At 50.8% G+C, this 22,663-nt stretch overlaps 1 protein-coding gene and 1 non-coding gene across 2 annotated transcripts; one reads left to right on the top strand and one right to left on the bottom strand.

The window, feature by feature from the left end:
• Positions 1-67: 67 nt before the first annotated feature.
• On the bottom strand, positions 68-655 carry LOC126312906 (DDRGK domain-containing protein 1-like). Its single transcript, XM_049992249.1, has one exon. The coding sequence runs from the start codon at positions 653-655 to the stop codon at positions 68-70; it is 588 nt and encodes a 195-aa protein (XP_049848206.1).
• Positions 656-9,820: 9,165 nt separating this feature from the next.
• LOC126312911 (5S ribosomal RNA) lies at positions 9,821-9,942 on the top strand. The gene has a single exon (XR_007554821.1). It is a non-coding gene; the product is annotated as a 5S ribosomal RNA (ribosomal RNA).
• Positions 9,943-22,663: the final 12,721 nt, after the last annotated feature.

Raw genomic sequence — 22,663 nt, 5'->3', positions numbered from 1 at the left:
GCTCAGTCGTTCCTCTATACGCTCGTTGACACTCGATTGTTTCTCTATGACGTCTGCAACGTGAATGTCAAGCTGCTCTTTCCAGGACTCCATGGCTGCAAGACCATCCTTCACATGATCTACGTCGTTCCTGTACCTCTGCTATGAACGAATCTGTCCTTTCCTTCTGTTCGTCAATTTTATCACTTAGAGTTTTTATTTCTTTCCGCTGTCGTTCTTCAGAAGCTTCGATTTTCTTTCCTAGCTGTTCCGCTAGTACTTTATTCTGCTGCTCGGCAATTGCCTTATTGCGCTCTTCCATTGCCCTCATTTCATTTAGTAAGGTCTGGAGTAGGGACTGTTCTGACATGGGCACGGCCGCTCCGTCGGCCCTCTGACTTTCGCCTGGCGCGGTCGGGCCAGTGGCCGCGGCGCCCGCCGGTGTAGCAGGCGGGTTCGCGCGCGCGGGTCCGGGCTCTTTGACCTTGGGCGAGGGGTGGGGACACACACCGGCACCTGCGTGGTCCGCGCGGGCAGGTGCACCCTCCTTTGTCTCGCGTAACGGTCCGCCCGCCTCCGCCGTCCTTGGCGCGGAACCGCTCGCCTCGGCCATGGCCGCGTGCGCGACTTGCTGCTCGGCTGACCTACCTTTACCATATCGGGTTGTAGCACTCATGTTGGTGATAATGTGCTAGGGCGGCAACACGACTTTAGGAATGACACACAGTCTCACATGAAATACACGCGATGTGGGGCAAGCAATTACGGAATTCGCACCTTATTAACACCTCTCAAAAGCGCGCGAAACATTAATTCAACAGCGAAACAACGCCGTTCTTGCAACGCCGATGACAGATGCAAACAGAATTGCACGACCACCTATGGAAAGAGGGAACAGTACACACATACAAATCATTATGCTACGCCAAGGGAAAAAGACAAAAACAAGGAAAGACACACGGAATGAATAATCTGATTACGGGGGTCGGAAGATCCATCAGTATCGATCCTGGCAGGGTCGCCATGTAAAAGCGCTGGCTAGGCTGCGAGTTATTGTCCCTTGCTGTAGGGGCTATAATTTTTTTTCTTTTCTAAACTAGCAAGGAGAACCGGCCACTACTTTCACCACATTAAGTGGATTTCTTGCTCACATGCTCGCACTGAGCCGTGGGCACTTCCCATTTTGGAGAATGATCGAAAATTGTCATCAGTTTTCTCGTTGCCATGCGTGCAATGGTCGTGCCAGGCGCGCGATATGTAATCTTTATACTATTCAATAAAGGCGCGAGACCCGCACGACCTTATGGCAACCGTTATAATGAGGGTGGTTCTGCATTAATTTTTTTATTGTTACACTGAGGGCGACTTCACGAAAAGAAAGAGAGAATTTACAGATTAAAGAATTCATTTATTCATCGGTTGAGCACTGAACAATCATACAATTATGTGGGGGTGGGGGAAGAAAGAATAGGGCTCAGCAGCCTACCCCAACTTACATTTATCCTAAGCCGCGATTGAAAAGGAAGGGAAATTTAGGAGCGATCGCCGTGTCGTCTACTAGAGTTCGATTGCCGGCATGCAATGACCACCACAATGAATACGAAAAATGCTACTGGCGGTTGTATCGCGACGTAGCCTCCCGTCCTAAAGGAATAAGATCTGCATGACGCGAATCGGTTCAAACATGTGGTGCTAATTGACTCGGGCTCGCAATCCGAATAGTGACCGAAGCAAAGGGGCGCCCGACGCGAAGCTGCAATGCACGCCCGCGCTCATGCTTACCGAAAGGTTCCACTCCTGGAAGCAGCACCTCCAGCCTCAGGCACGGTCACACTCGAACTGCCCTCAGCCGCTTTGTCCTCTATCCACCTGCCGAGGGCGGTTGGCGCCCATACGCGAAAAACGGGCGCGCACCTGAACTGGCCAATCAGAGGGCCGGAATCTTGCAGGGAGGCGACCTCGCGACATTAAAAGTGAGTAGAAATAGCAGTTCCAAGGTTGGTACTGCAGGTTGGGGAACTGTGAATAGTAGAAACTTTGGCCACTACTGAGTATTCAACCGACACCACGTGCTACCCCTGGCGATCGAAAAAGGAGGGAAACAGGAAACCATCATGGCTGCTAAGGAAGACAGCTGCCCTCGCCCATAACATAAAGGAAATTCCGAGCGCCAAGCTCCTCTCACAGATCAGTGTGAAATATCGTTAAATAACGTTAAATAAATTAGTAAACCCAAGGAAATTATTGGCAGGGCTCGAATTCCTTTATGACCGATTACCAGAATGCTGGTATTAGGAAATATGAAAGACGAGCACTTAGTGGTGAACGCAGTGCACGTCTTTCAAGAGAAAGGGGCAAGACCCCCTAAATAGAACCATAAAAATGACTACCACAGATAAAATTTAAAACGTCGTCAGCCATGGAGGCATCGTCGCATAAAACCAAAGGCAACGTGCCCGGAAGATTAAAAGTCTGCCGGAGGGTGCGCAGGCGGGGACACTCCAACAAAATGTGGGCGACTGTCAACCGGGACCCACACTGACACAGGAGGGGGGGGGGGGGATCCTCCTGACGCAAAAGATGTCTGTGCGTCAGGTAGGTATGGCCGATGCGGAGCCGACACAGGATGACAGAGTCCCTGCAAGAAGCCTGCAGGGAGGACCGCCACACATCGGTCGTCTCCTTAACAGCCCGCAGTTTATTCGGCGAAGTCAGGCTACGCCACTCATCACGCCACATCTGAAGCACCTTACGGCGCAACGCCAGCTGCAGATCACGAGCCAGGAGGCCGATCTCCAAAGTGGGGGCGTCGATCGCCCCTTTGGCCAGCCTGTCGCCACGTTCATTCCCCGGTATGCCAACGTGACCTGGCGTCCAAACAAAGACCACCGAACGACCACAGCGGGTAATGGCAAAAACAGACTCCTGAATAAAGGATACCAGGGGAGAAGAGGTATAGCAGCGGTCGATAGCCTGGAGGCTGCTCAGGGAGTCACTGCAGATGACGATGGACGTACCTGAGCAGGAACGCATATGCTCAAGAGCGCGCAATATGGCCACCAGCTCTGCAGTAAAAATACTGCAACCAGCCGGCAAGGAGCGCTGTTCAACATGGGCAGCGTGAGCAAAAGCGTAGGCAGTACGACCATCCACCAGGGAACCATCAGTGTAGACAGGCTCACAGCCTGAAAATGAGGCGACGAGCGCAAGAAAACGGTGACGGAGGGCCACATGTGGAACCGAGTCCTTGGGTTCCCGTGCCAAGTCCAGGTGGACGGACGGACGGGTCATACACCAGGGAGGTGTGGGTGCACGGCCCCGGAAGGGCGGCAGAAGAGGGAACGACCCCAGTTCCGACAACAGGGACTGGACGCGGACAGCAATGGAAAGCCCAGACCTAGGTCGCCGGTCGGGCAGAGGGAGGACCCTGGCAGGGAAAAGCAGGCGATGATTGGGATGGCCCGGTGAGCAATGCACGTGGAGAGAATTGTCGGCGAGCAGTCGGTGGCGGCGAATCCGCAGCGGGGGAACCCCGGCCTCCACCAGTAGACTATCCACGGGGCTCGTACGGAAAGCGCCAGTTGCAAGCCGAACCCCACAGTGGTGTATGGGGTCCAACAACGTCAACACTGAGGGTGATGCAGACCCATAGGCCAGGTTCCCATAATCAAGCCTGGACTGCACAAGGGCTCTGTACAATCGCAACAGCGGGCTGCAATCTGCACCCCAGGACGCGTGGCTCAGGCAGGGGAGGGCGTTGAGGTGCCGCCAGCACTTTTGCTTCAGCTGAGTAATATGAGGAACCCATGTGAGCCGGGCATCAAAGACGAGTCCTAAGAAGCGGCTAGTGTCCACCACTTCAAGTAGGTGACCGTCGAGGTAAAGTTCTGGATGAGGGTGGACCGTCGGACTCACTCACTCCAAATGCGGTTAAAGATGGTGAGGATGTGTCTCTGGCAGTCCCTAGAGAGATGCTTCAGCATCAGCGCGTGGACGCAGTCCGGTCCTGGTGTCGTATCAGGGCAATCGGTGAGGGCAGCGAGGAATTCCCTCTCGCTGAAAGGAGCAGTGTATTTTTCAGAACGACGTGTGTGGAATTATAACGGCATCTGCTTGGCGCCCTCCTTTAGAGAGCGAAAGGTGGGAGGGTAAGTTGCAGTCACAGAGCTCGTAGCAAAGTGCGCGGCAAGGTGGTCAGCAATGGCGGCAGCGTCAGTGCAGACAGCGCCGTCCAGGGAGATTCCAGGGACACCCATAGGGGTCTGGTATCCATAAATCCGCCGGATGTGGGACCACACGAGCGACGGGGAGACACAGGAGCCCAAGGATGACCTCTCCCAGCATTCCTGCTTACGCCGTACAATAAGACGACGGGCCAAGGCACGGAGCCTCTTAAAGGCGATGAGGGTCTCCAGAGACAGGTGCCACTTATGACGCTGGAGAGCCCGCCTATGGTCGCGCAATCTCTGGCGACCACCAGGGAACAGCCTTCCTCCGAGGGAGTCCAGAAGAGCGGGGGATGGCAGCCTCGACCGCAGAAATAATTGACGTGGTCAAGACACGGACCACCTCATCAATGTCACTCTGTGGGGGAGAAGCAATGGTGGGAGCAGAAGTAAAAGCCGGCCAGTCAGCCCTGTTGAGAGCCCAGCGGGGCAGGCTCCCAGAAGAATGACACTGGGGCAGTGACAAATAGATGGGAAAATGGTCACTACCACACAGGTCAGGATGCACTCTCCAGTGGAGGGATGGGACAAGTCCGGGACTGCAAAGAGAGAGATCGATGGCTGAGAACGAGCCATGGGCCACACTGAAATGCGTGGGAGCACCGGTGTTCAAGAGGCTAAGGTCGAGCTGAGCCAACACATGCTCCACGGCAGGACTGCGGTCATCAGAGACAGTCGCACCCCATAGAGGGTTGTGCGCATTGAAATCGCCCAGAAGCAGCAATGGCGGCGGGAGTTGAGCCAGCAGCGCAACCAAGACATGTCAAGCGAGCTGCCCATCCAGAGGAACGTAAACAGAGCAAACAGTAATAGCCGGCGAGAGCTCAATCCTTACAGCGACTGCCTCTAAAGGCGTCAGAAGGGGTACTGGCGAGCTACAGACAGAGTGGTGAACAAAGAGGCAAACTCCACCTGAAGCTCGTTTACAGGCAGCGCAGTTCTTATAGTATCCCCGATAACCGCGAAGGGCAGGCGTCCGCGTTGCTGGAAGAGCAATGGAGAGAACAGGGAAAACACTGAGAAACATCTGGAGCTCAGGCAGGTGGCGGAAATAACCGCAGCAATTCCACTGGAGAATGGAAGCGGGAAGGGACTGGGAGGGCATGAAGGCGACTAAGAGGCAGACGGCGCCGCAGAGTCAACGGCCGCCACTGGGCAAGAGTCAGCTGTGTCCATAGGAGAGGCCCCCGAAGGTTCCATGAGGGCGAGATCCGTGGCAGAGGCGAGGATCTCCACCTCATCCCCAGAGCCAGAACTATTGACAGCAGGCAGTACTGAAACTGCCGGAGCATCCTTCTTCTTGGACACGTTCCGTTCCTTCTTCTCGCGTCTGTCCTTTGGTTTAGAGGGCTGGGAGAGTTTCTCTGAAGGAGCGTCGGAGGCTGACGACGACGCAGAAGCCCTACAACCAGCAGGTGGAGGAACCTTCAGTCACTGGCTGACATCCGGCGGGGTAGCAGAAGATACGGAAGAAGGGAGGGCCCCGAGGGACCCCTTCCGCGAGAGAGGAACCGGCAGAGGCAACGCCGGCGGAGAAGGAGGGGGAGGGATGGAGCCCCCTGGTTTTGGAGCAGATTTCACTTCCGAAGCATGTGCGGGGGGAGTGACAGAAGAGGGTTTGCCCCCAACTGCTAAGGGGGCAACAGAGGAAGGCTTGCCCCCAGACACGAGGAGGGAAGATAGAGATGTACGGCCCCGAGAGCCCACTGAAGGGGGCACAGATGAGGCGACAACTGCCGCGAGGGCAACGGTAACGTGGCTGCAGCATAGGATGTTTGAAGTGGGACAGGATACAACCTTTCGAATTTCAGTTTTGCCTCGCGATAAGTAAGCCGGTCCAGGGTCTTAAATTCCATTATCTTCCGCTCCTTATGAAGAATGGGGCAGTCTGGCGAGCATGGAGAGTGGTGTTCCCCACAGTTGACACAGACAGGCGGAGGTGCACATGGAGAATCGGGATGAGAGGGGCGTCCGCAATCTCGACATGTGGCGCTGGATGGGCAATGGGAGGACATATGCCCAAACTTCCAGCACTGGAAGCACCGCATCGGGGGAGGAACGTATGGCTTGACGTCACAACGGTAAACCATTACCTTGCCCTTCTCAGGCAATACAGCACCCTCGAAGACCGAGATAAAGGCACCGGTGGCCACCCTGTTAGTCTTGGGTCCCCTGTGTACACGACGGACAAAATGCACACCACGTCGTTCCAAGTGAGCTCTCAGCTCGTCGTCGGATTGTAACAAGAGGTCGCGATGGTAAATAATCCCCTGGACCATATTTAAGCTACTGTGGGGAGTGACGGTAACAGGGACGTCTCCCAGCGTATCACACAAGAGCAACGCCCATGACTGGGCTGAGGAGGACGTCTTGAGGAGGATGGACGCATTCCTCATTTTGGACAACCCCGCCACTTCCCCAAACTTATCCTCCAGGTGTCCCACAAAAAACAGAGGCTTTGTCGAAAGAAAGGAGTCACCATCAGTCCTGCTGCAGACAAGGTATTGTGGTACATAAGGCTCCGGGCTGGCACTAGATCTGCATCCCTCCCAAGGCGCAGCCAACGAGGGGAACGACTGAGGGTCATAGTGTGCAGCATCAAATTCAATTCTGACTCGCTTAGAGACGCTGGTGGCAGTGCGACCACCAGCTTGGTGAGATTTATTGCGCTTCATTGCGCCTCATCCGCCCAGATGCCACCTACTCTGAACGAGGGCTCTCCCCAAGGGCGCCACCCAGCCAAAGCAATGGGTACCTGACCGATATCCCATTGCCCAGAGTCCCCATGCTCCAGACAAGATGGGCACATACTCCTTGGCATGCATGGGGAGGAAACAGCTCTGGCATCTGTAGTGCGATCCCTGTGTGGTCAGGGGGCTACCACTAAGAGGGTACATGACGACCCCACCACAACGGACTGGCTACCATGTGGGATTTTAGGTGTTGAGAGGGTCCACAGTTGTCGTGGGCTCTAAGAAGGGGATTGCGCACAAGACGAGGAGGCAACCCAGAAGACATGGGGTGTAAATCCCGCCACACGACAATAGATAGCATGCAAGATGGTGGTGCACGATGGACCAATAGAAAAACACCACGTAAGGCGTCCTTCCCCAAATGGCAAGCACTAACAACAGAAATTTTGAAAATTGCAGGTCAAACCCAAGAGGGGACCATCACATAAGGCCGAAACGTTTGAGACTCCTTTTAATCGCCTCTTACGACAGGCAGGAATACCACGGGCCTATTCTTACCCCCAAACCCGCAGGGGGTAAACGTGCCAGAGAATGGTGGCAAAAATAACAGAATGGACCAGCGAGCTATAACAACTACAGTCATCACTGCGCCCGACATCAAACCATTTCCCAGGCCGAAAAGGCTGGCAACCCTGTGGATCCTCGGCGTGACAGGCCACGCCATCGTGACGAAGCGGCAGACGGACCACGTCGACTTCCTGATGGACCTCTGGGAGGAACACAAGGAAACCCAGCAGCACAGGCGGCACGACGAGAACTTCCAGAACTTCCAGAACTTGCTCCGGATCCCATCGAAGACGTCTTCCCCGGCGGCACGTGACCACCAGCGAGCCTCCCCATAGCACCACAGCAACCTCCACAGTGCAGTGCAGTGATAAAAGTGAAATAATACAAATACAAAAAGAAAGTGAAAGTAGAAATGCGCCAAAGTGTTTTAAGAAATGCAGCAAAAAGAAAGAGAGTGTTTATCTGTGTGAACATCCTAGGGTTTAGTGTTTCAGTGCTACAACCTCCCAATCACCACCAGAACAACAGGTACAGATTAAAGTGTTATTTCCCTTCCTAAGTTCCACAAAGTCATAATATGTACCAATAAACCTTTGCACTCATCACTACTTTCACCTTTCATCCTTCAGCTATCAGATCTGTCTTTTTCCGTGTAAATAATATGTGATGCATGCTTAAACGCGAACTGAAACTGGACCTCCTTTGTTTATACCATGCTTTCATGCCTTAAATACAATATTAATTTTTACGTATATAACTTAATGTAATCAGTATCTAAACAACAATGCTCATTTTTTGTATGCACACTGCAAGTGAATAACTCCGTGACATCAGAGAAATGTCAGTCGTGACATTATTGCCCACAACAAAACTTGGACATAACCATATAGCAATCAAAATGTACTACACACAGTAACGAAAATAGGAAAAAAATTTATCGAAGTGCTTAAAAACGAAAAGAATGAAAGAAAAATTAGCAGATGGACAGCATATCCCACAAAATAAATAGGAGTAAAAAAAAAATACATAAACAGATGATGAAAGAAAAAAACACGCGATCTAGTGTATGTAATTTACAACCATAGAGATGATTTATTTTGTTGTTTCTTCTTTTTCTGAAATAAATATTTTGGTCACAAAATGAAAAAAAAAGGTGCTGTTGGCTCCCTCTCGTTTTTCCTATTTACGTCGCTACACCTGCCAGCCCTCTTTTCATACTAACTCTCAGGTGCGACAAAGATGCTCCCACAAGCATTTTAAACTACTGTATTAAATGTAAGATGCGAAATTACAGTAATGAACTCAGTTTAAGCAAGAATGCGCGAAGGAAGAGTGATAGGAACTCCTTGAAAGTAACGAAACACTGCGAATCGACAGATGTGCTCTTGAAATGCGTCAGAGCCTACTGTTTTGTAGGAGCGCTAAATTCCAAAAACTAAATAATTAAATAAAAAACTAAAAAAAAAAGAAAAATCAACTGTTCACGTACGATCACCGACGATAAGCAACAACGTTAGTATTCGGATCGGTGACCGCCTGGGAACGCTGGAAAAGAGGGCTGGCAGGGGTAGCCAAAAAATGAAGACAACCAAAGTGTATCTAGAAATAACAAGAGTATGACACGACAGGACTGTTCTGAAATACCCCAGGGCTTATAGTTTTGTAGCAGTGTACAACTGCAAATTTGTGAACAAAAATTTATCTTTCGCCGATGGAAGAGATGGATGCTTTGTCGAATCGCCTGTCTTGTGTCCGTGTTTTCGCACCTTTCCACGGCCCGGCACGGCACGGCCGCTGCTCTAGTAGCACCGAACGGCCGCACACGGCGCCTCGGACACGCCGGTCAGGCCGGCGCCAGTCTCGCAGATGTTTCTCGTGCTTGTGCTGTCATATGGACCACGACCCGAGCGGCAGCGAGCGGCAGTCGAGCAAAGTCGGGACAAGTCGGGACGGAAGGGGGAGGGGACAGGCGAGAATGCACCGCGCTAATTACGCAAATATCTGGAATCGCGGCGTGTGTCGGGCAGGTGAGAAAGCTTCCGTCGGTCCAGCAGGACACTGCCACACCCCGCGCAGTCCCCCCACCGCCCGGACGCGCGCAAGCCCTGCGCCGGATAACAAGAACAAGGTGCGTCTGCCGCGAGTGTCGGAGGCCGCACGCACCAAACGAATGACAGGCGGTGCAACGAGCAGCTGTGTTGTGCGTCCGACCCACGTGGCGGCGCGCCGCACTGCGCGTCGCCTTCGAGGTGGAAGGACGTGCTTTGCGTCAAATGTGCCACCGAAAAACGGCGATTGCGTGTGTTGGGAGGAGAGGCGAAGACTTCTTCTGCTGTGCGGATACAGTATAAGGACGCCAACGGCCATACCATGTTGAATACACCGGTTCTCGTCCGATCACCGAAGTTAAGCAACATCGGGCCCGGTTAGTACTTGGATGGGTGACCGCCTGGGAACACCGGGTGCCCCCGAAGACCAGATCCCGGTACCCAACTTGTGCGCCGAACTGCAGGATTTAGTTAGGCGTCTAAAATTAGCAGACACCTGGCGTCTACTACACCAAAACCACACAGTGTTCACGTACCTGTATAACCGCGGCAGAAGCAGAATCGATAGAGTATACATAAACAGAGAGATGGCCGCCTCTGTCACACAAGTAGAAGTCTGCCCTGTGATCTTCTCAGATCACTGTGCCTACCAGTGCAAACTCCGTCTACCGAGAAGCAAGCTTCCAGCAGGAAGAGGGACGTGGAAGCTAAATACAAGCCACCTCACGGATGAAAAGCTAAAGCAGGAAATTGCCGACACGATCCAGGCATGCAGACAGCGGCGAGGCGAATATAATTCCACTACCGAGTGGTGGGTAGAACACGCCAAGCCGCAAGTAAGACGGGAACTGATAAGGCACAGCGCTGAGAAGGCCTTCTGGAAAAGAAACACTGCAGACTTCTACACACAATGCCTCCGAGACGCGATAGACGCCCCTGCGGACGACGAACTGTTTCTGCCGCGGATAAGAAGACTCAAGGCACGTATACTGAGCCTGAAAAGAGACAAAATGAGAGGAGTCATCGCCCGTAGCCAGACAAACGGCGAAATCGAGGATGAACCTGCCACGCTGCACCACCTGCACAGGGAAAGACAGAGGGCTAATAGCAAACAAATAAGACAACTGGTCGACAAGGACGGAAACAGGTTAACGACGAAGAAAGACATCATGAGCCACGTCGAAGACCATTTCAACGTCCTGTTCCGAGGAGAAGAAAATGACGACGGAGAAATGGCGAGGATCCTGCAAGAAACACGCCGGATTCTTACAACGCAGACCGGGCACTACTGAACGAAAACGTCACAGATGACGATGTGAAAGCCGCCATCAAAGACAGCAGAAACGGAAGAGCACCAGGCGCAGACGGAATCCCAACAGAATTCTACACTGCGCTCTGGGGCACAGTCGGAGGAATACTCACCGAGATAGTCAACGAAGTTCTGAACGGGACAGAATTGCCTCCAAAATTCCTGCAAGGAACGGTGATTCTGCTCCCCAAAACGAAGGCAGCCAACAAAATTGAAGACTTTCGGCCAATAACCCTTCTAAATTCAGACTACAAAATAGCAGCAAAGTGCCTGGCTGCAAACATCAAGGTCGCGCTACAGAAAGCCATTAGCCCTTGGCAAACTTGTGCAGTGTTCGGCAGGAACATTTTCGACGCCGTCTGCACATACAGGGACATTATAGCTCACGCAGCAACAACGAGGAGACCCGCAGCCGTAATCTCTGTCGACTTCCACAAGGCTTTCGACAGGATCAGTCACCGGTACCTGCTGAAAACTATCGCACGCCTCGGATTCGGACCAAAATTCGGTAGAACAATCAGGAACGTTATCGCAAACGCAACATCAAAAGTGACAATAAACGGATGGACTTCCAAGTCAATAAGACTGGGAAGATCCGTCAGGCAAGGATGTCCATTATCGATGGCCCTCTTCACAATAGCTCTCGACCCCCTACTACGAAAACTAACAGCTGAAGTAGGAGGATACACAATGGGTGCAACAAACATCGCATGTATGGCCTATGCCGATGACATGGGCATATTCATCCAAAACGAAGAAGAACTAGATATAATCCAGCCTATCGTGGAATCTTTCGAAAAGGCTTCAGGTGCCAAAATGAATCCGAGGAAGACAGTGCTACTACCAATAGGCAACGGCAGACTGCGACCAGCGAGACAGTGGTACCGAGTGACAAACAACCATAGGGCACTCGGAGTGGAAATACAACAGTGCCCATTGAAAATGGCAGCACAAAACTGGCGCAGCGTCTTGAACACAACGAGAGGGCTCGCGAGGACACACGCGAACCGGAGCCTGACGCTGAGCCAAAGAGTGCAGTTGGTGAACGAAACGATCCTGTCGAAAGCGTGGTACATGGCCCAAATACTATGCGCTCCCACAGAAATTGCGCGAGCGATAGGAGGCGCAGCGTACTACCTGCTGTGGAGGCGGGAAATCTTCAAGGTCTCCCAGGCGACGTGTTTCCTCTCGAGGGAAGAAGGCGGCCTCGGCCTGACAGATGTAAAAACAAAATGCGCTGCACTGCTCCTCCACCGTGCGATGAAAATAAAGCACCAGAACAACAGCAGCATAACGTCCAGCCTGATTAACGAATAAAAACCGGAATCTGAAGATGCGCCAGTGGACACCACCCACATTCCATTCAAGTTGTGGCACATAAAACAGATGGTAATCGAGAAGAGTTACATCACCGCGGTTGTCGCCAACCCGCAACAAAGAACGGCAAGGAGGATCTACAGCGCTCTGAGGGGGAAGGCAAGAAAGTCCAAAATAGAGACGAGACTTCCAGACCACGACTGGCCGCAGGTCTGGAAGAACGTCTCGGAACGGACACTTCCTGAGCACGCCAGGGACACGTGGTATAAGATCATCCACCAAACAGTGCCGACAAACGAGAAACTGGCACGCATAAAAATGCGGGAATCCCCTAACTGCGAACTCTGCAACCAGACCGACACCATCGAGCATCGTTTTGGCTGCAGAGAGAGCGGGGAAATATGGAGGACAGCGAGAAGAATGATCGCCCACATCAACAGAACCGACGAGAGGGCGATACATGTCTCAGCTGTCACTGTCCCGGACGCGAAGCCTTTCCCCAACGCGAAACGCCTGGCCACAATGTGGGTCATCGCCATGACGGCACACGCCATCGTCACCAAACGGCAGACCGACAAGGCGCAGTTCCTCACGGACCTGTGGGAGGAACACAGGAGGGCCAAACAACGCTCCAAGTACCGCGAGACCTTCCAGAACTTCCTGCAGGTCCCGCTGGACGCCGCCTTCCGAGACGCCTTCAACACGACGTGACCGACGCCCTCCCACAACACCCACACCCCAGTAGCTGAGGACGTCGCCCACCGAGCCCTCCAAAGCCCCTACGGCAAGAGTGGTGCAGCGCGGAAAGCGTTTGTGAAAAGGTGCACATAGTGAAGTGCGTAGTTGTAGCAGTGCCACAGTGAGAGTGACGTGTGCCAATTATAGTCATACAGTGTCCAACTGCCAAATAAAGCAGGCGAAAGGAAATGACCAGCCATTCAATTAGTGTTCCAAAAAAAAAAACAACAAAATGTCGATAGTGTATTTCATGAAATTAAGTGTTCTCTCACTCACATCCTCTCTCTCTCTCTCTGTCTCTCTCTCTCTCTCTCTCTCTCTCCCAACCTCTCTCTCCACTCAAGGTATGTTTTCTTTCTTTTTTTTTCTTTTGTCTTTATTTTCTTAGATTTGTTTGATTTTTTTTGATTTGATCCTTTTGATTGCTGTTTCTTTTTTATGTTTTGCTTTTGTTCTACGATTCGATTCGTTGTGTTTTTAATTCCTGTGCTATATGTGTATATATAATTTTTTGCCTCTCATGTGCCTAACGTTTGCAGACCTCCTAGTCTATATTCCCCATTCCGCCTTTGGGAAACATATAGCAAACATGCCAAAATAGGTGCATATCAAATACCATACAGGCAAATTTGTTTTTTAGTCCATTCCATGTAAATTAAAAAAAATCTAAGTAATGCTAGTTTTGTAATTAAAAGACATAAAAACACAAAAAGGAAAATCTATCTGAAGGACACACAGTGAATAAATGTGTTGTAACTAGACCAAGAACTACCAAAAGAACAATCGGAACACAAACGTGAAAATAAATATCACCGTTCAATAATCAAGTACACCATTCAATGTAAACATTTGTAATTGTTTAAAAATATTGTAAATAAAAGTTTATATACGTTACAAAAAAAAAAAAAAGGTGCTGTTGGCTCCCTCTCATTTTTTCCTTTTTACGTCGCTACACCTGACAGCCCTCTTTTCATACTAACTCTCAGGTGTGACAAAGATGCTTCCTCAAGCATTTTAAACGACTGTATTAAACATAACATATGAAACTACAGTAATAAATTAAGTTTGAGCAAGAATGCGCGAAGGAAGAGTGCTAGAACACCTTGAAAGTAACGAAACACTGCGAATCGACAGATGTGCTCTTCAAGTGCGTCAGAGCCTACTGTTTTGTAGGAGCGTTTAATTCCAAAAACTAACTAAATAAATAAATAAACAAAAAACTAAAAAATCAACTGTTCTCGCCCGATCACCGACGATAAGCAACAACGTTAGTATTCGGGTCCATGACCGCCTGGGAACTCTGGCTGTCTTCATTTTTTGCTTCTTTTCGCTACCCCTGCCAGCCCTCTTTTCCAAAGTGTCTCTAGAAACACCAAGAGTATGAAGCGACAGGAACGTTCTGAAATACGCCAGTTCTTATAGTTTTGTAGCAGTGTTCAACTGCAAATTTGTGAACAAAAATTTATCTTTCGCCGATGGAAGAGATGGATGCTTTGTCGAATCGCCTGTCTTGTGTCCGTGTTTTCGCACCTTTCCACGGCACGGCACGGCACGGCACGGCACGGCACGGCCGCTGCTCTAGTAGCACCGAACGGCCGCACACGTCGCCTCGGACACGCGTCCATCTCGCAGATGTTTCTCGTGCTTGTGCGGTCATATGGGCCACGACCCGCGCGGCACCCAGCGGCAGACGCTTTCGGACAGCGTATCCGCGCACATCGCGCGGAGCGGCGGAGCGGTTGCGGCTTTGTTTTACATCGCGGGGCGGCGCTCAGCGAGTGTTTCGAGGTCCACGTGTTCAAGTTTAATCAACGTGAGTACCATGTTGGCAATTACTAGGGCAAACACTGCACAGTTTGTGTTCGATAGAAATGCTTTGCGGCCCACCGCTTTTGAAATTCACGAATTTATATTTGAAGATTTGAAAATCCCGGAAGATCTAGTAGACACATTTCAATTGGATTTTGCGCAATATTCGCTATTTTTGAAGTTCTTTTCCGGCGACATCTGTGAAAAGTTTGTTGAGAAATTTGGCGGCGTGCGTAAATTTCGGCATATCAATGGCACAGTCAGTGATGTTCAAATTGTGCCCTCGGGTTATGGCGTTAGAACGGTCCGAGTATTTAATGTGCCTCCTGAATGTGGTAACGATTTAATTGCACGTGCTCTAACTCAGTACGGCGTTGTGTTGTCGATTGTTAATGAAAAGTGGTCTAGTGCGTACCGGTACCAGGTTAACAGTGGCGTACGTAGTGTCCGCATTGATTTAAAGAGACACATTCCATCTTATGTAGTGATTGCGGGCTGTAGGGCTCAAGTGACTTATATCGGCCAGCCACCCACGTGCTCAATTTGTCATTCCACTGAGCATTTACGTGCAGACTGTACCCGTCGACGACCCGTGCAGCTCCCACGTAGTGACGCTGCGGCTACCGGCGGCCACTTTGTGCCACTACTGAGTGAAATCGTAGCGGGCACTGTACCACATCCCCGACACGCCGACCCCATTCGTGCTGAGGACGTGCCAAGTGAGGTGACTGTTACTGTCGAGGCACCACAGGACCGGATGGAGGACGCTCCCATTTTGTCCTCGGCTGTTGTAGCGTCGGATGCAGTTACTACGGAGATCCCAGATGTTTCGGAGCATTCACCAGTTACTATTCCGGAAGCGATGGACATCACCTTACCCCCGCCTCCTCAGCCTGAAGAGGTTCCCCTCGCACCGAGGAAAGGGCGTACGAAGAAAAATAAAAATAAGGGTACTAGGAGTCAGCAGTCTGATGATGTGCCGTGCACCCCTGTATCAGAGAGTGGCAGTGAGAGTGAGGTTCCGACATCGTGCCCCCCTTCCTCTGAAACCACTGCGCGCCAGGAGCGTATAAGGGAACAAACAGCAAAGCTCAAGGTTCTACTGAATACGGCACGCGAACAGGGTGCGCATGCTGCGAAGCGCAAAAGCGAGCAAAGTAGCGAGCAGGTCCCCCAGCGCACGTGCAGGCACGCGGTGACTTCGGCCGCCGGTACAGCGACAACACAAGCGAATGGGGCCACGTCCACAGACACCGCTGGCGGTCGCGCCCAACAGACCGACCGACCAGCGGAGACGCCCTGGTGGAAGCAGGAGGAGGACGACCCTGGATCTCATTAGCGGCTTTTAGGCGGACGCGCTGCAGTTCGTGCCCACTTCACATGAGAATTTCTGTTCTGCCGTTCCTGCACAATGAAGGATATTTTCTACCCTGTATTGTCCACGTGTTACGTGATGCATTGCAGCGCTTCTTGACAATTTTATTGGCAGGCTTAAGACGCAACATCTGCAGCTTTCGTTTCACATATTTCTTGCTAATATTTGAGTGTCTGTGTTTTAAATGGCCGCCGCTCGTCAACATCTAAAGATTTTCTCAGTTTTATCACTAAATGTCAATTGCATACAAGCTGCGCACAAGATTGCATGTTTTATTGATTTTTTAACTTTGGGAGGCTATGACATTGCATTGCTCCAAGAAGTTACAGTAAAGCGATTCGATAACGTTCCTGGTTATGATGTCATCTATAACATAAATGTTGACGGTACTTGTGGCACCGCCGTCCTTTATAAAAATGGACTGCAACCAACTGACGTTCAATCTTTACCGAATGGCCGCCTCCTTACATGTACGATCCAGGATGTCACCTTCATTAATGTATACGCACCGAGTGGCACCGACCACAAACGTGCTCGATCTGTGTTTTTTAACCAAGATGTGGTTCCGTTCTTTGCGTCGTCCCGCAATGTAATAGTCGGCGGTGACTTTAACTGTGTTACTGCCGCAGCCGATCAATTTCCAACGGCTAGCATGTGCCCGGAACTTTCGCAACTAATTGTGATCAATGACTTGATCGATGTTTGGCGTCATTTTCATCCTGTCGCAACGCAGTACACACATTTTTACCAGAACGGTGCCAGCAGACTTGATCGAATTTATGTGTCGCGGCCACTTCAACCCTGTCTTCAGAGAGTAGCCGTACATCCCGTCGCTTTTAGTGATCACTGCGGAGTTGTGTGTGACATGCACCTACAGGCCAATAGGCAGGCGCCACCTTGCCATGTTTGGAAACTCAATACCCGTCATCTGTCTGCCGCCGCTTTACGTTGCGAGATTCAAAATATGTGGCAGCTTTGTTCTGAAAAACGGGGAAGTTATGCCTCAGTCTTACAATGGTGGGTCGACTTAGCCAAACCGCAGTTGCGCAATGTTGCGATGCGGTATGCAAGGGAGGTGTCGTTTTGGGAGAGGCGCACCATTGCCTTTTATCAGCAGTGCCTACAAGATGCGCTGGATGCACCCGTGGCGCCCGGTCAAAACTTACGCGCACGTTTACGTAGGATTAAAAATAAGATACTCAATCTTCAACTCCAAAAGGCGAAAGGACTTCTGATCCGGAGCCGACCGCTGTGTGCAACACTTGAAGAGGTGCCAACGCTTTACCACTTGGCACGCGAGAAACGGTCGGCGCGGAGGAAAGTCATTACCGCTCTCATCACGGACACTGGTGCTCGTCTCACGGCGAAGCATGAGATCGTTCCCCACGTCTCCGACCATTTTAAGAGATTGTTCGGACGGATTGCTGTCGACGATGTAGCACTTTCGTTTCTGTTAGATGAATTGGATACTGTCATCTCCGACTCCGACCGACAGTCTCTGGATGAGATGATGTCACTGGACGATGTGAAAGATGTGTTGCGCTCGTGTCGTCGGGGGAAGTCTCCAGGTCCAGATGGTCTTCCAGTAGAATTTTACCTGGCTTATTGGGATATCTTCGGTGAGACATTGACGACCATGATAAATGAAATTGTTCGTGGTGCTGCGGTCCCTTCAAAGTTCGTTGAAGGGCGTATTATTTTGATTCCAAAGACACCGACAGCATGCCGTGTTGAGGCGCTACGCCCTATCACACTTTTAAATGCAGATTATAAACTGGCGGCGCGGTGCCTTGCAACGAAACTCAGTGTGGTCATGGACAAGGTCATCAGTCCGTTCCAGTCGTGTGGTGTGAAACGTCGCAGCATCTTTCATGCGGTGGCTTCATATCGAGACGTGGTCGCGTACGCGTCCATAAACGGCCTGTCCGCTGGAATTCTCTCCATCGACTTTGCCAATGCATTTGACCGTATCGGACACGATTATCTCTTCTCCGTAATGACAAAACTGGGCTTCGGCGGCCACTTTCTCACCGCTTTAAGGAATCTGTTAACGTCGGCGACTTCAACGATTGTAATCAATGGTTGGCAGTCTATGCCCATCCCTATCACAAGGTCGGTCAGGCAGGGCTGTCCTTTAGCAATGCTCCTATTCGTCATTGCGCTCGACCCGTTTTTGCGCGCAGTCGGTCGCATCATTGAAGGTGTCCAGGTCTGTCTGTCAGGTCTCTCTCAAATGTGCTGCCTATGCTGACGACGTGGGACTTTTCATCGGGCGGACACACGACTTGGACAGAGTGCGCGATGTTTTGCTGTTATACGAACGTGCATCTGGCGCCGTTCTAAATACGCGGAAAACAGTGTTAGTACCGCTGGGTCGGCGGGGACTGTATGCTCAACAGGACTGGTTCCGCGTTGTGCACACCCACAAAATTCTAGGACTCGACATAGTAGCGTGCCCACAAAAAATGCAAGTTTTAAACTGGAGGCGAATTCTTGGTACTGTGAAGGCCCGATGTCGTAGCCACTCAGCTCGCCGACTCAACTTACATCAACGTGTGGCGGTTATTAACACTTTCATCTTATCAAATGCGTGGTACATCGCCCAATTGCTTAGTGTTCCGAAGCAGATAGGGAGGGCGATCTCGCAGGCGGTCTACTGGCTCCTGTGGCGGCATGAAATTTTTAAAGTCAAGGCTTCGACCTGTGCCATCGACAGGCAACTGGGCGGCCTCGGTTTCACCGACGTTCCACGCAAGTGCGACGCGCTGCTCGTCCACCGGACAGCCACCCTGCAGTCCGACATCCCGACAGGAACCACCGCGGCACTTCTGGAGCTCTACCGCCCACACTCTGAAGTCGCCCCCCTTTCTCTTGCGGTCATCCCGTACAAGATGTCCTACATACGGGAGTACTTTTTAGCGAGAAGCTACGCTCTGTCAACGGCTACCGACAGGCACAGGACCGCCCGCGGCCTCTACGTTGCCCTGACTGGACAACCACCGCTTCATAAACTAGTGCTCCGGAACCCCACAGTGGAATGGGTGAAGGTGTGGGCTAACATCAACAACCCGGTGTTACCATCGGACGTGAGTGCGCTATGGTTCAAAATCGTCAACAACACCTTAGCGACGAACCAGCGACTTGCTGACATTCATCTCCTCCCCTCTGCCAACTGCGGAAGATGTGGAGATGTGGACACACGGGAACATCGAATTGAATGTGCATCGGTGTCGACGATATGGCGGCTGTGTCAACGAATGGTAGCTCACATTAATAGAACACCACCTCACCTCGTGTCTGTTCGTCGTGTGGTAGTGCCTAACTTCAAAGCCTTCCCGCGGACGAAGAACAATGCCACTGTCTGGATCTTAGGGCATACGATTTATGCCCTTATAGATATGGCTGTCACTGATCCTTTGATATACCTCGACTATTTGTGGACCCAGTATGTGAAACTGAAAGACTGCGTTAAATTTCGCGAACTGTTTGCAAATTTTTTGAAGGCTGCCTTGAATTACGGATATGAAATACACCTGCGGACAACACCTTGAAGTGACACTTACTGAGTTCCGCGTTCCACTTTTTACTTATTTTTCACCTTTACTTGCTTTGTTTGAGTTATGGTTGATGGATTGTGCCATCAAAACAACTAGGGCCTATCAGGTTTTATTTGCAAGAGAGGAATGTTCTTTTAATTTGAGAACGTTAATTTAGTTCACGAGGCTTCATGAGAAATTTTAAACGATATGGCCTGTTGTATGTGAAACGTTCATGATTGCAGAAGAGTTTTTGTTTTTTTTTTCCATTCCGGACTGTCGAGATTTTATTTGGTTACTTTATGTGAATTTATATTTCATTCGTGTGATGCGCACGACAAATTCTCTCCTCAACCGGGGAGACTCACGCTCGGTAAGAAGCAGAAGATTTTCCTTTTAAGTAGAATTGGACTTTAGTTGACAAACCATCAGAGTGTTGAACCGGCGGAGGAAAGAATACCGTCCACGAATTCCGAACTAAATTCCTTTTCTTTCTTCATTTTCTGTGGAAGAGGACCACATACCATCTGAGAAGAAGATGATTTTGTTTTAAAATTATTCATGTGTCCAACGGAATCCGACAGTCAAAAAAAAAAAAAATAAAATAAAATAAAAAAATACAAAAAAAATACACCGGTAAAAAACAAAAAAAAATAGAAAAAAGAAAGAAAAAAAACAAAAAAAATACACCGGTAAAAAAAAAAAAATACACCGGTTCTCGTCCGATCACCGAAGTTAAGCAACATCGGGCCCGGTTAGTACTTGGATGGGTGACCGCCTGGGAACACCGGGTGCTGTTGGCTCCCTCTCATTTTTTCCTTTTTACGTCGCTACACCGGTCAGCCCTCTTTTCATACTAACTCTCAGGTGTGACAAAGATGCTTCCTCAAGCATTTTAAACGACTGTATTAAACGTAACATATGAAACTACAGTAATAAATTAAGTTTGAGCAAGAATGCGCGAAGGAAGAGTGCTAGAACACCTTGAAAGTAACGAAACACTGCGAATCGACAGATGTGCTCTTCAAGTGCGTCAGAGCCTACTGTTTTGTAGGAGCGTTTAATTCCAAAAACTAACTAAATAAATAAATAAACAAAAAACTAAAAAATCAACTGTTCTCGCCCGATCACCGACGATAAGCAACAACGTTAGTATTCGGGTCCATGACCGCCTGGGAACTCTGGCTGTCTTCATTTTTTGCTTCTTTTCGCTACCCCTGCCAGCCCTCTTTTCCAAAGTGTCTCTAGAAATACCAAGAGTATGAAGCGACAGGAACGTTCTGAAATACGCCAGTTCTTATAGTTTTGTAGCAGTGTTCAACTGCAAATTTGTGAACAAAAATTTATCTTTCGCCGATGGAAGAGATGGATGCTTTGTCGAATCGCCTGTCTTGTGTCCGTGTTTTCGCACCTTTCCACGGCACGGCACGGCACGGCACGGCACGGCCGCTGCTCTAGTAGCACCGAACGGCCGCACACGGCGCCTCGGACACGCCGGTCAGGCCGGCGCCAGTCTCGCAGATGTTTCTCGTGCTTGTGCTGTCATATGGACCACGACCCGAGCGGCAGCGAGCGGCAGTCGAGCAAAGTCGGGACAAGTCGGGACGGAAGGGGGAGGGGACAGGCGAGAATGCACCGCGCTAATTACGCAAATATCTGGAATCGCGGCGTGTGTCGGGCAGGTGAGAAAGCTTCCGTCGGTCCAGCAGGACACTGCCACACCCCGCGCAGTCCCCCCGCCGCCCGGCCGCGCGCAAGCCCTGCGCCGGATAACAAGAACAAGGTGCGTCTGCCGCGAGTGTCGGAGGCCGCACGCACCAAACGAATGACAGGCGGTGCAACGAGCAGCTGTGTTGTGCGTCCGACCCACGTGGCGGCGCGCCGCACTGCGCGTCGCTCTCGAGGTGGAAGGACGTGCTTTGCGTCAAATGTGCCACCGAAAAACGGCGATTGCGTGTGTTGGGAGGAGAGGCGAAGCCTTCTTCTGCTGTGCGGCTACAGTATAAGGACGCCAACGGCCATACCATGTTGAATACACCGGTTCTCGTCCGATCACCGAAGTTAAGCAACATCGGGCCCGGTTAGTACTTGGATGGGTGACCGCAGACACGCTCGTGCTATAACGTCATCACGTGCAACGTAAATAGGATGAATTCGGTTGTCAAGATAGAAGCCCTCACGGAGTTCCTGCAGCACCGAGCTGCTGATGTAGCAATGCTACAAGAAGTAGTAACAACCGACATAGAAGAAATACCGGGATTCGACGTCTTTTCGAACATAGACGCAGAAACGAGGACTGGCACGGCGATAATGGTGAGAAATGGGATCGACGTGGAGAACATCAAGACCCTGACTGACGGCCGCGGAATAGCGGTCCAAGTAGCCGACACATATTTCGTGAACATCTACGCGCCGTCAGGCACAGAAAACAAACGAGCTAGAAGCCAGTTCTTTAACGAAGACGTCTGTGGACTCCTCCCACACAACAATGTCAACGTTGTGTTGGGAGGCGACTTTAACTGCGTGACTGCTCGAGAAGACCAAGTCCCGGTACCAAATCTGTGCACGGAGCTGCAGGAACTCGTAAGAAAGCTAAAGCTAGACGACTCCTGGCGCATACTACAGCCAAACACAACCGAATTCACTTATTACCACAACCGCGGAAGAAGCAGGCTCGACAGGATTTACGTGACCAGAGATTTGGCCGCCTCTGTATCGCATGTGGAAGTCTGCCCTGTGATCTTCTCCGACCACTGTGCCTACACATGCAAGCTCCAGCTGTCAACGAGGAAAATCTCAGGAGGGAGATCAGTGTGGAAGCTTAACACACAACACCTAAGTGACGCCAAATTACATCAGGAGATTGCGCACACCATACAAGAAAGTTTACGGACGCGACAGCAGTATCCGTCCACCACACAATGGTGGGTTGAACATTGTAAACCGCAAATAAGGAGGACACTGATTAGGCACAGTGCGGAGAGGGCATTCTGGAGGAAGAGCACTGCAGACTTTTACGCGCAGTGTCTCAAGGACGCGCTCAACTTTCCTTCAGACGACGACCTG

Source organism: Schistocerca gregaria, unplaced genomic scaffold (genome assembly GCF_023897955.1).
Source record: "Schistocerca gregaria isolate iqSchGreg1 unplaced genomic scaffold, iqSchGreg1.2 ptg000457l, whole genome shotgun sequence".
NCBI lineage: Eukaryota > Metazoa > Arthropoda > Insecta > Orthoptera > Acrididae > Schistocerca > Schistocerca gregaria.
Note: the sequence above shows the minus strand (reverse complement) of the source record. Positions and strands in the feature narration are given on the sequence as shown.